The following is a 15,983-nucleotide window of genomic DNA, read 5'->3' on the forward strand; positions in this document are numbered from 1 at the left end:
CTGGCAGAGGGTAGATTCAGACTAAACATCAGGAGGAGCTACTTCACAGTCAGGGCGGCTAGGATCTGGAACCAACTTCCAAGAGAAGTGGTGCTGGCTCCTACCCTGGGGGTCTTTAAGGGGAGGCTAGATGTACACCTGCTGGGGTTGTTTGACTCCAGTACTCTTTCCTGCCATGGCAGGGGGGCGGACTTGATGATCTGTTCAGGTCCCTTCGGACCCTACCAGCTATGAAACTATAAGACTCTACCCTCATCTATACATGTGCCCGATGCCTGCTCAGATGAGTTCTGATTAGAATGTGTCAGAACAGACTTAATAAATCAAGTCTGCTGGAGCATGCTAATGAGCTCCCAAGAGCTGCTCTAATTAAAGTGTCCCCTCCCCCCACTCAGAGCACGTTTAAAGGCACCCATTGATTTCCAGAAACAAATGAAGCATGGTAGCTAGTGGCTAAGGCATCAAATTTGCAGGTATTGATTACTGCAGTGTTGCTCCCACCCCAAAGTCCAATCAAAACTTTTCATTTTCCTGGCTCAGTTCTCTGAACATTTCACTCTTTCCTTGAATTCCTCTAATTCAAATCCTTCACTGCATTAAACAGAAGCTTCCTGTCTTTCTCATTTAAAATCTGGCATGTGTTAACCCCTCTGAAATTGTCACATTTCTAATCTTATCTACTTTTCCTCTGGCAGCCATACCACTTTTACTGCCTGATGGCCAGGGATCCTGGTTTCCTCTGTTTTAAAATAGCAAAGTCTCTGATTACCTCCCTTCCCCCCACAACTTCTCTGCTAAAACCTCCCAAAATCCCTGACTCCTTACCCACAGCTCCCCCACCACTGCTCATACCCACTCTCCACCCACAGAGGGGGCCTGGGTCTGCAGCCTCCTGCCCCTCCCAGCAGCATCTGAGCCCTAGCTTCCACCCATGGGAGGCAGCAGTGGCTGCAGTGGAGCAGAGTGTGGAGCCTGACTTCCTCCTGCCCACATGTGGCACAGCTGGAGCAGAGCCTGTCGGGTTAGTAGACCTGGGCTGTCCACTGTAGGATCAGGCTGCCAGCCCTGTTGCCCACACCCTGAGGCATCCATGGCCCACTGAAAGGGACCCAGTGCAGCAGGGCAGAGTGTGGCCAGGCAGGGAAGCTTAATGCTACCACTGTGAGCCAAGCCAAGATCCCACAGCCGCCCCCTGGATGAGCTGCCCGCACCTCTGTTCTGCTCCCTACCCAGGCCCTACAGCTGTCCATTCAGGTCCTATGCCCAAAGCCTTGCACACTGCCCAGGCTGGGCAGCAGCCCCAGCCCCAGCCCTGCCCACTCCCTCTGTCACTATGGGGGCCTCATTTTCCCATTTCCCTGACTAGATGTATGTGTGGGAGTTGATTTCTAGGCTGCCTGGCAGCCATGTGCATGTGTACGTGGGCACATGTACATGGTGCCCCCTGCCTGACTGCCCTCCTCCTGCTCCCCACCCCCCAGCCCTGTGCAGGCTGGAACTCTGCCAGCCTGCAAAGGGAAACTCACCATTTCCTGTGGTTTTCTCCTTAAAATGAGAAAATCCAGGTTTTACTGCCTTTTTCCATGGCGAATGGAAAACCCAGATCCCTCCTGGTGGTTCACAAGCATCCTCATGTTTTCTCTTATGCTTGTGGGTTAAAACTCTTCAAATTATGAAAAGCCATGAAATCCTTCTTCAGGTCCCCTCTTAAACCTCACAATACCTCCATTCAGAGCCAACCTGAGCAGGGTGCGGGGCCTGGGGCAAATCAGCCCATGTGGGGCCCCATCCCTATTCTGATCCCATGCACCCCAGACCCAAAGAAGCTGCCACCACCATTGGCAGCAGTGGTGGGGGGGTTGAGGCTGGATGCAAAGCCAGCAGTGGTGCAGAGTTGCCGCAGCCGCTCCGCCCAGCTCCACAGGGCCTCCCAAAGCATGGGGCCCGGGGTGGTCATCCCAATTCACCCTCCTCCCCTCTCCCTCGGACATCCCCTTTGATAATGATTGGGCAAGCAGTAAGTTATACTTTTCTGTGAAAAAATGTATGTCTCACTTCATTTTCCTTCCTTCCCATTTTGGCTCTTTCATCCATTCATTGTGTGTTGTCATCAGGCCTAAGTTTCCTGAGCCAGGGAGTGGAGTCTACTACTGTGCCTGGCACAAAGAGGTTTTGATTGCTGTTTTGAGGACCCCTAGATGCTTTGTATAGTAAGAAATACATCTTAAGTAATATCTGGCAGTTACCTGGAGAGTCATGAATGCAACTAACCAATCTGGGGATGAATTTTATTGGCATCCTACTGATTTCCTAGATCGAGGCATCAAAGTTCCTTGTTAACTTCGTTTATTTGTTCTCCCTTTATTGACCCTGGTCTTATGTCTTACCGTCATTCATAAACTCATTTAGTTCTTGCCCATCGAAATTCCCACACATTCCACAAGTCTTCCCCATATATTTTCTCTCAACCAAGACCTAAAATAAAAAAGGGGAAAAAATATCCAAGGAAACTTCATTATTAGGTTATCAGTTCTTCTCAGCTAACCTCAGCTGAGATGCCACAATGAAGTCAGTGCTTTTAGTTAATTAGGGGAGAAGAGGATGGCAATGAAACATGCAAGTCTGGCATTCCAGTGTATTCCACTGGATGTGCCATGAACCATGAAGTATTGAAAAAAAAGAATATGGGTGCATCCCCACGAGCATGCATATGAATTTCCCTGGGGACAAATAGCCATGGCACATAGTTGTGCCACTGCTACTTGTCCCCAGGGAGCACCCCTTCATGCTTGTTCTGGAGTATGGCAAATTGCCATAAGTGGGTTAGGGGAGGCCAGGGACAGCACCTAGGCTGGCCCCAACAGCTTTACCTGGGGTCCTGGGGGCCTCCAGAGGTTACAGCAGTGGCAATCCAGGTGCACAGTGTGTGGCTGGCAGCCAGAGTGTGGCTCTGCCTGGCCAGGCTCCAGTTTCAGGCAGTGCATGCTGCAGCCACATACACTGTTCCTGCTTTTTTCAGGGCCCTCTCCAATGTTCCTTGTGAAGTTGAGCTACTGTCCCTTGTATTTTTAAGTCATTGGGAAAAAAGAATGGAGGGCAGGCCAGGAGTCTTTGCCTCTCTGGGAAAAAAGCTCCAGGCTCAAATCCAAGCCCTCTTCTCTTTCTAGGCAGCAGCCATTTCACTGAGTCGCATACCCTCTGGCCTTTTCTTTTCCTTGTAACACAACATATCTCCCTCTTGTGGTTTCCCAAGGGGCCATCTTCAAATGGAGCACCAGGGAGGAGCCTGAATCATATGTGATCTCTGCTGTAGTCAGAGCTGCTCCTGGCAAGTCAGAGAAATGCAGATGCAAACCTCCTCTGGGCAGGCAGGGGAGGGCAGGGAGGCTAAAACCTGGAAATGAGTTGTTAGGATATTCACCCGGAAAACCACAGAGGCTAAAATATGAGGGGTTTCCTCCTCTGTCTAGCACCTGGATTTTGGGCTGCTTATATTTTTGGTATGTATTGGTATGTGCATACATATTTATGCATACATGCCGCTGGGAAATAAAAGTGCTATCCACAAGTAAATGCCACAACTACCACTTTGAAGCAGGCACCTGAAAGAGTTGCCATTTAGATGAAAAAGAGGAAGGATCTCTAAAGAGATGGTTCGGTCCATTTGAAAAGCAAATATGAGGGCTGGGTAGTACTGTCCACTTCACAGCCATAACAGTGCATCGTAATCCCAGTTTTCACACGCTTTGTGTTACTGCACTTTTGCATTTGTCCTTCACAAAGATGTGATAGAAAGGGAAAAGTAGAAATATACGACTTGCCAGGAAAGTTTTTTTTTTTTACCAGAGGCTAAATACTACTATAGAAAAGTCACTTGGCAGGTAGTGGTCATGTACTGTGCACATGGGAAAACTTTTATCCTTAAAAATCAACCATGGAGGAGCAGGGTGCCTGCAGAGTATGAAAGATCCTAGTGTCAATATAGTGAGGTGGCATTTTATATTTCAGACTTAAAATATAAATACTGCTACAGTACTTATCTCAGTTTATCTAAAGGAGAGGGAAGAGAAAATGTGGCAGGGGAAAATCTGTGTGTGTGAATGGCTCAGGGGGAGCTTGGGGGGAAGACCAAACACCCACAAACATGTGAAACAGCAGGTGGCTCCAATTAACCACTGATGCTGGCAGTGGGAGTGGTCTAGGGCCTATAAAAGTCAGTCTCAACTCCCTTTTCAAGGAGGTTGGGACTAGAGGAGAAATATTGCCAAAGAAAGGTTGTAGCTAGAAGTGTTGAAGACTCCAGAAGGTTAGGACATCTAAAATTGTCGCCAGTGTAGTATCTGAGGATAAACAACATGTCAGGATAAAAAGGTATTGGCTGTGGGAGAAATTATTTGGAAACAGAACTAAGAGTAATGACTATAAATGTCAGTAGAGGAAATACAGATACACCTGCTTTAAAAAAGCCCTCTCCCTGTCCCAAATCTGTGGTTGTTCAGTCATCTGGAACTAGTAGGCAATGACCTGATGGCAGGTTTGGGTTTCCTGCAAGGAAGTACAAGATAATGGTCTGGAATAATCCCTGGTCTGTCATAAGCTATAATGCATTTCTTTAATTAAAGGTTGTGAGCACTATCCAGATCATACTGTCAGAACAACTGTGGTCTTCAACTTAATTCCAAATCATTTATTCCTATATCTAGAGTCCTACTGTTACATCCTCTATGAAGAAAAGCACCTGAGGGTAATGGGAGCAACTGTGACTAATCTGTGCTATAACCAATGAGAAAAAAATGGATTTTGTGTGTTTTTATATACAACAACTGTTCCTTATAACTGTATCAATAAAGTGAGTAAATGCTTAGTTCCTTATAACCGTATCAATAAAGTGAGTACGCTCTTACACTGCAATTTAGGCCTATGAGTCATAATTCCATATGCTTAAGGCCTTTAAGGGGTACATTCAATCTTCCAGCAGATACAAAAATAATGAATGCATGCAAAAACAGTCCTTTTGGAATAGGGTAATTTTAGCATTCTAGAAAATCAAGGGAAAATTTCTTTGTCTTCATGATGACATTTAACTCACCATGAGATAGTCATCATTGTTCCACATGACTACCAGCTCCATCTCCAGCAGCTTGGCCACCATGCGGATGTTGTGTCCAAAAGGTGAAATCTGGATACCATTGCTGGTATATGGCAACTTGATAATACTGTAATGGGAGGGAAAATGGCTTTATCACAGCAATATATGGATGTTTTGCCAGGTGCTACTGAACAGTTTTGTTGCTAACGGAGATAAGCTATCTGTATACATAACTTGGCATCAGTACAAAACGAGCTTTGTTATTTTATAGCAATGACTTTTCAAGGCATCTTGAAAATGATTCCCAATGCAAGACAATCCACTGTTTTTGAATAAAAGGCTAGTAATCCATACTTAGGTACCAATTTATACAATTAAAAGTTGGCCAGGGGAAAGGGAAGTAGACTTGTACACATGAGTTGTGAGTAAAAAATACTATATACTTCTTGTTGTGCCCAACTTGATTTGTTTTTTTTCTAAAGCAGCAGGATTTTCACATCTTCACACACAGTCTCTGTAAAGAGTAATGGCTGCTGATTGTCCAGAGAAGGTTATTTGAGCCAAAGTCTTTTAAAACAAGATTTATACTAGTGTGGGACCCTAACAATCTCAAGGATACACACAAGACTTAGGTTGCAGGATGAAGCTTGGGTTCTGGTGGCTGAGTTGTAGCCCTGCAGGACTCTGATGATAAAGAACTAATATATTTAGCTATAAAATATACTTATTTAATTGATACTCTAGGAATAACAAGCTTAAAAAGCAGGCTATGGGGGCTAGTGCCTTTCATTTCCAAAGGTACCCTTGAAGGCTAATTCAAAACCTTAGGTTTTTTTTTTCTTAGAGCAGTTTAATACATTGAGGTATAACTGAAAGTCATCTCCTTCTGCTAGTGACCATTGTACAAAATAAAATATAGATTCCCAATAGACATCCATTCTGTGTGTTTACAGTTAAAATGTAGTGCTGCCTAGCTGGAAAACAATGCTGAAACTTCTTAAGGGGAATTTCACTCTCTGGAGGCCAGTCTATACAAATGACTGAAGCATAACCCAGCCAATACATTTCCCAAAGCTTCCCTGTAGTCTAATTCCTTAAATTCCTGCTTTCTGGAGGGGATCATTCTAGGAGTAATGTGAACAGATGGTGACCATGGAAGATTGGGAGTTTTTGTCACTTGAGCAAGAGAGTTCACAATCACTGATGTTCTAGCTTATCTGAGCTGAAAAAAAGATGCAGCAAAATCTCTCAGTTTCTCTTTTTACTGAAGGCATGAGCGGATCTAGGTGAGTTTGAAACTGGAGAGGAAAAAGGGATTTCATTCTGCCTCTCTTCACTAAATTTTGCAAAACTATCTTCAATACTTAATTCAAATGACTGTCAGTTAAATATTTATCTGAGGGTTATAGCTTGCTTTAGCAAGAGGAGATGAGGTCAATGTCTGGTTAGGTGGTTTTACATTTAACTTTTATAGCTTATTCATTGACTTTGGGCATATAGTAGATTGAGTTTTCTCTGTACTTCAGTCATCTACCTTTTTAGTCGAAAGAAGTAGTCACATTAGTCCGAAATCTGTCCGAAGGCAGGGCAGGGCAGCACTTTAGAAACTAACTTCTTCAGAAAGACACAAACTTCTGGCTGTTGTCTATAAAACATGCCTTTCTGATCAAGTTAGTGCCCCTCTGGCCTGCCTTCTGACAAACCAATATAGTGTGACTGACAGACTCCTCACCTTTCCTTAAGCACTGTCTTTTTCATTTATCCTGGAGTCTTACCCAGTGTCTTTGACCAAAATGTTGCCATTTTCAATGGTGATGGTGGTAGGTCCAAGCTCTATTATGATCCTTGCAATTTTTTTGTTAAGGCCACGACGGAATTGAATGTTGAAGTCTGGGGCGACATCACCACATATGGTGACAAGAATGTAGTTGCAGGAGCCAAAGAAGTCATACAGAAAATTATCAAAGGTTGAGAAGTGCCCTCCACCCCAGGTAGAACACACGCCTTTGTTCAATGCTGTTAAGACATGAAAGACAAGATGAATTAAGGTTATTTTGTGCTATGTGCGCTGATACTGAAATCTATTCTAAACACTAGCATGCAGATCCTAATAGCAGGAAAAGCTGATGGGCTTAGAATGTAAATAGCTGCCAGACCCCATGGATTTTTTGTCTTTTGCAATGTAGGTAGAATATTTCCCATAGTATGTAAAGGGCCTGTACTACTTTTCCCTTATTCTTGTAAATAAATGGCATTTCCACTAAATCATTTTATTTTTCTCTCTTCCTAAAAGTTTATCAACACAGTACTATGAAAGGCACTCTGACACCCCTGGAGGCCATCTATGTATTTATGGGGCACAGACAATATGGAAAAAATATCATAGTAATTTTCATCCTCTGCACCCCCAAAACTGTACCCAGAGTTGCCAACCATTTGTAAATTTATGGACAATCTGTAAAAGAAGGGGTTAAAAACCTGAGTCCATAAAGTCTGTAAAAATATTTCAGTGCCCGTGAAATGTATAGATATGTGGCAACCCTGCTCTCCCTGCTTCTGCTCACTGGGACCGTCAGAAAGCAGAAATGCTTGGGTATTGCGTGTGTGGGAAGCAGGATTCCTCTTTGCTTGCTCTCAGGGCAAGGGCAGGTGTGGCTGGCAGGGAGGTAGCATGTCTGAGCATAGCAGGTGGTGCTTGGAGTCTCCTTGTCCTGTGGCCAAGTTCATCTCCCCCCACCCCACACATCTCCTGTCCACCTTTCGGAGCATGTGTGTCCCTGTGCATAACCTGGGGCAGCATGGGTAGTGCAGAGCTGGCTCGTGGGGGGAGGGAGAAGACCTGGGTGCCTCGTGGCTGGACACAAAAGTCCTGCCAGCATGGACTGGGAAACAGTGATGCTTCAGGGATAGAGGACAGACACTGGAGCCTGAGTCTTTGTGGAGAAATCAGGGCTTGGCATGGGCATCCCAGCCTTCTACACTGCCCCCAAAGCAGTGAGCTCTTGTGCCCCCTCCCCCTGCCACACACAGATGCTCCCATTGTGTGGGGCCCCCATGGGGCACCAAAAACCTGAACATGTCCCTCAGGGCTATGCCTGGAGCTGGACTCAGGCATTAGCTTCCCTTGCAGCAGGCAGCTTCTGCCTGCACCCCAGAGGGATGTGGCTACTTCTCCTGGTTTACACATATCACAATGGCTCCAAGGTGCAGGAGCTGAATCAGAGACTGCAGGAGCTAGGAGCACACAGAGCTAGCCCACAGGACAACAGGCATGCATTACTGGCAGCAGTGCGGATTGTGGGCTGCAAACATGGAGGGGAAATCACCTCCCCTCCCCTGTCCCCCACATTTGCAGGACTGTGCAGGGAAATCCTTTGCAGATAGATTTCCCTCTGGGCACCTGCAAATGTGGAGCAGAGACCCCAGTGCAAGTCTCCCCTACCATATTTGTAAATGTGTGGGGGTGGGAAAATCTGTTGCAGAGGGATTTCCCCCCAGGGTCCTGCAAACATAGAGTGGGGAACCTGAGTTTTCCCTGCTTGCAGACACATCCCAAGTTGAACCTCCCTGGAGCACAATACATGGTGGCATAGCTGATGGCACTCCACCAAAGATGTCTGTTTCCAGCCGCAGTTGTATTAGTGCTTATTAGGATCTAAATATAACGTGCTAGATGTAACACATAACCATACCCATATTGGCTAGAGTGGGGTCAGCAGTCTATGGTCCATGGGTTGGATCCAGTCTGCAGAGCCTTTGGATCTGGCTTGCGGAGCCTTGGCTTTGGCAACACTCAGCCACAGGAGACTTCCCATGCAGTGCCACAGTCAGGCAGTAGTGGCTTTGGCAGAAGTAGGCAGGGAGATTTCGTGGTATCATGCCTCAACTGGGCAGTGGGGCTTTCAGTAGCAGTGGAGCTTTGCTTTCAGCATGCCACACTTGGGTGATGGGAAGAAAAAGCAAATGGGTCCTAGTGCCAACCCACCTCAGATCTGAGTTGGGTCCTGCTGGTAGAAAACATTGCCAACCTCTGGTCTGGAATGGTCTAAACAGGGATAATCATGCTCTGAGTAGGGAGTTGGACTGTATGACCTCAAGGGGTTCCTTATGCAAACTTAATGAGGGCTAGATGTCAGGAAAGTTTTTAGTGGTAAAATTCAGTACGGTAGAAGTTGGGTTAACTGGCATTTTACTAACTGGAATACTCTATTAACTGGAATTTCAAGCATCTGCATCAAGTATTTCTTGAGCAGGGCCGAGGGGTGGGGAGGAGCAAGGGCAGCGACTCTCCTCTGCAGGCTACACAGGTGCTGCCTGGCCAGCCAGACGCAGCGGGGAAGAGGGGGAGGAGTTTGCATGCAGCAGTAGCCGCTGCCATCCACCACCCTGCACTGCCACTGCTGCCATGTGCAAACCCAGATAACCAAAACTTTAACCAGCACCCTTCTTACCCCACTCATGCTGGATAACAAAGCTTTCACTGTATTTTCAGAGCTTTTGGTTACTATTAAACTTGTATTACTTTTGTTAACAGGGAAGCTCTTTTGCTTTGAAGAGACAGAAACTTTATGACACTGGATGCATCTACACATGCGCTTTACTGTGGAGTTGACTAACTTTGCAGTAAAGACTCACAGTTTACATATGAACCAGTATTAGGGCCAGTAAACCAATTAACTCCACTGTAGGATATTACTTTCTGGGACAGTAGAGTCTTATGGTGAAGGACTTTACTGCACAGCATCACACTTGTAGATGCTGAACAGCCATACTAATTGTGAGAAAAAAATTGGGGGGGGCTTGGGGAGGGGATGGTGGCTTCCACCACTGCATGCATCCCAGGAGTGCATGGAGGGGGTGTGCCCCCAGATCTGCATGGGACAGGGCAGGGTGCCACTGTGGGCTGGGTCAAAGGCTGCACTGGGTTCTTCCCAGCCCACACCGCCCCACCACCTCCAGGAACATCTTGGTGCAGCTCTGGCCCTAGTATGCAGTGGCAGCCTGCCCAACCGCATGAACTCCCCTGTATCTCCTGGGGTGTGGGTAGCAGCAGGAACTGTGCCCCCAGGCAAGCCACTCGTGGCTCAGTCCTGCACTTCTCCAGCTGTACAGCACCTACCCCTCCCCTAGCCCCAGCCCCACTCCCTCCCCACCCCTGCTGCTCCAGAATCCCTTGGCTGGGCTGCCTTGCTGGCCTACCGCTGCCCCGCATTTGTTGGGGGTGGCTAAGCTCCATTAGTCCCCACTTCTACCACCTATACCCATCAGCCCAGCCAGCCGGGGGCTTGCTCCGCCCCAGCTCAAATTGCTGCTGTCCCAGGTGCATGTGTAGACGCTGCACCTGGGTACAACTGACTCCAGCAGAAACTGCTCCAGAGTCTGTTGCATTTCATTAACTGGACATGCAGATGCTCCCACTGAGACCCTTTTTTGGTTGTAGTAGTAATACATACATCCTGTCACTGCAAGCAGTTACACTTATACTTAAGTAGATGAGAAGTCCCATCAAAGTTAATGGGATGCATTATGTCAGTAAACATTGGCGACATGTAGGGGGTGCAAGCAGGTGCACGTACATGCCCTGAGATCGGCTGTGCACCCCCTGGAAGTACCAGCTGCGAAACTGGAAGTGCCAAGGGAAGTGCACTCCTGGTTTTGCCACTGGCTTGGTGATCAGCCTCTGGGGGGACCCCCTCCCCACCCTGTCAGCAACTAGTGGCTGGATCCCGCCCCCCATCCGCAATCTGCTGCCCCTGCAGACTCAGGAGGCACCAGTCAGCCGTGTCAGTAAAGTCAAATATCTGCTTAGGTAGTTGCATGATCAGTCTCAGAGACTTAATTTTCAATATTTTGGGCTTCTTCTTCATAGCAATTTTGTAAAATCAAGTAAGAATTTACCTGTAACAATGTTTTAAAAATAAGAGCATTCATAATTTAGTTCATAATAAATTTTAATCCAAAGGTCCCGTAGCACAAGTTTTCAAGTTTTTAGAACACCTGTTTTAAATACATGATTTTTTAAAAAAAATCATACTACTTTCTTTCAAAGCCTTCAGTGTTGAAACCACTTCAAAACATTAACATTTTTCATGTTTTTTTTAAATTTATTTTTTAACCCTCTGTAAGGAATACATTATTTACCATAACCCCCTCTCAAGAGACCCTTTTAAAATTCTCAGTGGCTTTTATCTAGGGTAGGTGAAGCAATATTATTTTAACAATTCAGTACCTGAATGCAGGGTAGCTTCTTCCTCTAAATTCCTGTACTCTTGGAAGTTGCTTCCTGGAAAATAGGAATTGGTTATTTCTATAGTCTTTTAAGTTAAACCTTGCATGATTTAGTATTAATGCTGTGCTCAGCTTGGATCTGTTAGCAATAAGTTAGCTTGCTTGAAGCTTGTTGTGAAGGAATTGGCTTGGACTTGTGAACATAACTCTGGAATAAGTGCTTTTTCCCATAAATAGGAACAATGTCATAACTTGGAGTAAAATATTTCATTAAAATTCAGTTGTACATAAATAGCTATTGGGCTGAGGTATAACCAGGAATTTGGATACCCTGGCTGGGGGGAAGATGAGGTGCTGAATGCCAGAAAACGAGGGATATGCTGAGTGCTTATCTCTTTGTGCAGCAATCACTGCAGCTTCAGTCGGCTCACAGGCTGTTTATGGCTTGGCATGAGCTCCACAAACATGAGTCACTGCTGAAGTGATGGCAGCTTGGACTCAACAAGGGATACCATTTTGGTGTCCTTCTTGCCTAAATCAATGCCTGTAGCTGGTTCCCTACTTACCTACCCTGTAGTTATACTACTGCATTTGGGAATGCTGATAAACTCATTCAAGTTTGGAGTTACATGTGATATATATATTGTTCTTGTCAGTTTTATTTTTGCTTAGTAACTTCCATTAACCTTATCATTTTGTCTATCTCTGCACCTTGATTTTGGCCTATAGGGCAGTAGTAAACAGGGAGCAGAGATAGAAATGGTAAAAGAGAAAACTTCGGGAATTTTGCTTCCTTCAAGATCCTTTCTTTTTTTTTTAACTTGATGACGGTGTGTGAAATACTTACCTGGTTCAAGCCATTCATTGCCTCCTCTACCTAAGAGAACACAAAGTGTTACAGTTTAGTTACATCTTCATATAATTATATTGGGAAATATAAGTGTCTTAAACCATACAATTCTGAATTCTCCATAACTAAAAAACTAAATTCAATTTTCTCATCACCCACCTATGAAATGAAAACACTTCTGGGTAGAACATTGCTACTTTTAACAGCCCAGAGAAAGAAGACACAATAATTTAAGATAGAACTTGAGGAAAATAGATTATTACAACTTGTCCAGAAAGAATTTCAAGTAATGAGAATGATAGATTATTTATCCAAGACAGAACAGATGTCTATTTTTTTTTTAAACTTAAAAAGTTATTATGAGTTTTTTCTAATGTAACTATGCAAGGAGTTTTAATCTTCTGTATTGTATCTCAGTAGAATGATAATGTCTCATTTGGTCCTTTTGCACTATGTTATCATAGATTTAATGCTGTTTTGGTTGCCTACAACCAAATGGTTAGTGAACACTATTAATCCACTGCCTTCAGAAACTATCTCCTCGTAATTAGAACAGAATGTATCACAATCGCTATGCTGTGGTACAAAGCTAAAATTTTATCTGGCCTGTGGGGCCCCTAAAAAATTTAGAAAAGTAACATTTATCTGCCCTGGACTGCCTGTCATGCGACCCTCGATGGCTTGCTGAAACTCAGTAAGCTGCCCTCTGCCCAAAATAATTGCCCGCCCCTGGACTCTAGATTTAACTGAGCTAATACTGTCATCCTTGCTTGGTCTGGAAGTGTGATAAGCTTTGACAGTAGGGCAGAAAGTTGGACCACCTACCCCAGGGGGATCTGAAAGTAGTATGGAGGGACACAATATGCCCCAGAATGTCATGTTCGCATCAGGATAGAGCTGTTGCTTACAGCCCTTTTTCTGGGAGGTAGCACATTTTGCTCTGCTTTTCTTCCCATCCTGACTGCATGATGGGCAGAGTCATAGGCTGGTAAGGGGAGCACAAGGGGCACGTGCCTCCCCTGACAGGGCCACTGCCACTGGTGGCATCTGCAGGTGCTCACCAGCTTTGCCTGCTGTTGGTGCTTGCCAGCTCTGCCTCCGCTGCCAACACCGCCACCGGCGTCTGCAGGTGCCCCCCTCCCCCAGACTTGGGAAGCACCAGTCACCCATGGGCAGAGTTACTGCATTGCTTATTCCCTGCTGCCTAGGGGAGGGGAGAGTAATGAAGAAAGAGCTTCTGTTCTTCTAGCATTATTGGGACTACGATGCTGGGGAAGCCGTACAAAGTGCGTGGAGGTGTAGCCCATGCAGGGGTTGTGCAAGGGGAAGGATGTTTCTATTCTCCTGTACAGCCATGTAAACTGAGGTCATAATGTAACTCTGGGAAGGTACTTTTCTGACAAATGGGAGTCCATTTTATAGTATAGCAAGTCTCTACTTTAGAATGTATTATACACATGTATTCTATACATGACGGATATTTTGCTGCGTTCAGATCTAGTATCTTTTAAATAACCCATAATGTAAGAAAAACTTGCCTGTCACCAGGCAAGATCTAACATGGCAAAGCACTGTAGCTTTTGATTTGCATGAGACAGCATGCTCAGAGAAATTGCTATATTTATCTCTAGGCAGAGTCTTCAAAGATAATTTTCTAAAGATAGCGAGGCAGTGTTTGAAATGACAAGATCCAGAGAGACATCCAGACACATAGCATCTTTTGCTATGTGTTTTGTACAGTATACAGAAGTCCCTGATTCTGGCTACATCTCTGCAGGCATGTCTATGTGTGCCTATCAATGCACAGCAATAAGATCCAGAGATTATTGCTCTGGAGCTTATTGTTGCTGGGTACACGACTGCATGTGTGCCCGGGATCACAGCATGGTAAACTGGGATGGAGCAGACCCAGCTGGCAGGGAGCCCTGGGTATTAGCCTGCCAGTCTGGAGCTGCTCTCCCCAGCTTAACATGCTGCAGAGGGGCTGGCCGGGGCACAAGGGTGCTTCAGTTCAGGGCTAGAAGGCAGGCAGCCCCTGAACTGAAGCATCCTTGTGCCCCAGCCAGTCCCTCCAGTGTCTACATGTGCACTCCTGTGAAGTCTTTCCTGCACAGCAGGATAGTATTTATATTTACAATTACTACCCTCTTGCAGAGTTTATTAATTTACTGTAGCCTAGGGACACGTGTAGATGCTGGGACATTTAGTGCGCAGCTAATTAGTCTACTGCTCAGTAAACCTCTCATGTAAATGTGCCCTGCACCACACGTTTAACAGTAGGCAAAGCTCTTACCTCTTCTCAGAAACTTCTGCCTCTGGTAAAACTGATGGGGCATATATCTTGCTTCATATCCTGTGAATCGGAAAAGCATCATATATAAATTATCCCCAGAAGAAAAAAGGAGATGAATATTCATTTCCTTACGAAATGCTTCAAAACTAGCAGGATCAGTTCTAAGAGCAATATCCCATCTTTGATGTATGCTGTACAGCAGTGATACTGAGAAGAACAGTAATTGTGCTTGTAATGAATAATCTTTTTCAACTGGTGATAAGAAGCAAAATGACAAAAAGCAAAGCGTATCCTGGAGAAATTAAATATTCCTCTGCATCTACTGCTCTCTTACCCCACACAACTTAATATGAAGGTACCGAGATATTTATTAAGTGTAAATAATAACTGAAACCTAGTTACATTCCCTGAGGGATGCTGGAGCAAGACTAACCACATGGTTCATGGCAGAAAGAGAAAGGAGGAGTCAGGTTCTCTCTCCTGTTCTATATGGTGCTATATTTAAGGTACTCATCATTGCTTAAAATAGCTTTTCCTCTCAGATTTCATCTTCTGTCTGCATTAAGCAGAACTTGATGGAGCAAATAATCAATGCAATGATTGGTAATGCTGTCTGAATGCATTTCAGTGCAGCTTTTGAATCCTCAATTTTTTTCTTGAGGAATCAAAATTGTAGCAAGGCAAATGACTGTGAAAAGTTACATTCTGCAAAAATGTTTGCAAGAAGGAACAAGTTCAAAATTAAGTTGTTGCACTTCTGTGAGACCCTGTACCTTGGCCACCTGCAATGTTCCATATTTTACATTATATTTCTGGAACGTTCATAGATGCCAGGCACATGGGAGAGATCCTGATATTTCAATCAAACAGAGCCCAGGGGAATCATATCTTTAAAAGAATCCTGTTGCATGAGAAAGAGTTACTGCTTGTAGAGTTTATAGAAGTAAAAGTCAGTTTCCTCCATCTTTGCATCACGTACTAATCCCTAAGACATAGAAAAGACAGACTTAATAATATCTGTCTTTACTTCTGCTTTGTAAAGCCATAGGGAATCTGTGGAGCCCTGGACAGCTCTTGGCATAATTTAAGGAAAAGCAGATCACTGGCTGTTCCATGCTGTGCCAACTTAGAGCTACAGCAGATGGGTTATGCAAGCTTACATTGTGCCACCGACATTTTTCTTCTTATTCTGGCGTGTTCCCCATACAAAAAGAGGCCAAACAGAGTAGCAGAGAGCCAGGTATTCTGGCTATCTGACAGCTGAGGATTCAGGCCCATTGTGGCTGTTGAATTTGTATAGTCTTTGGCCCCTGCCACACACTACATATATTATGCAATTAACTGGTTATTCATGCAATAAATTTAGACTGGTCATATGTGCGAAGTGAGACCAGCCACACGTCTAGTTAATTGCATAATAAATATAGATTGGCCATACATGCAAAGCAATTATAATGCCATAAAACTGTTCATCCAGCTATACAACGAGCTGACCAGCTACAAAGTTAGTGCTTGGAAATGTG

At 44.9% G+C, this 15,983-nt stretch overlaps 1 protein-coding gene across 1 annotated transcript in view; it reads right to left on the bottom strand.

The window, feature by feature from the left end:
• MUC6 (mucin 6, oligomeric mucus/gel-forming) overlaps positions 1-15,738 on the bottom strand; it is a 51,722-nt gene extending 35,984 nt beyond the window's left edge. The window contains exons 1-7 of the mRNA XM_090034615.1: positions 15,621-15,738; positions 14,461-14,712; positions 12,165-12,194; positions 11,319-11,372; positions 6,865-7,105; positions 5,090-5,216; positions 2,388-2,475 (exon numbers count right to left, since the gene is read on the bottom strand). Of these exons, the coding sequence (XP_089890741.1) occupies positions 2,388-2,475; positions 5,090-5,216; positions 6,865-7,105; positions 11,319-11,372; positions 12,165-12,194; positions 14,461-14,712; positions 15,621-15,738 (910 nt within the window). The remainder of the gene's footprint in view (positions 1-2,387; positions 2,476-5,089; positions 5,217-6,864; positions 7,106-11,318; positions 11,373-12,164; positions 12,195-14,460; positions 14,713-15,620) is intronic.
• Between the last annotated feature and the right edge of the window lie 245 nt (positions 15,739-15,983).

Source organism: Crocodylus siamensis, chromosome 2 (assembly GCF_052110815.1).
Source record: "Crocodylus siamensis isolate JL-2025a chromosome 2, ASM5211081v1, whole genome shotgun sequence".
In the NCBI taxonomy this organism is placed as follows: Eukaryota; Metazoa; Chordata; order Crocodylia; family Crocodylidae; genus Crocodylus; species Crocodylus siamensis.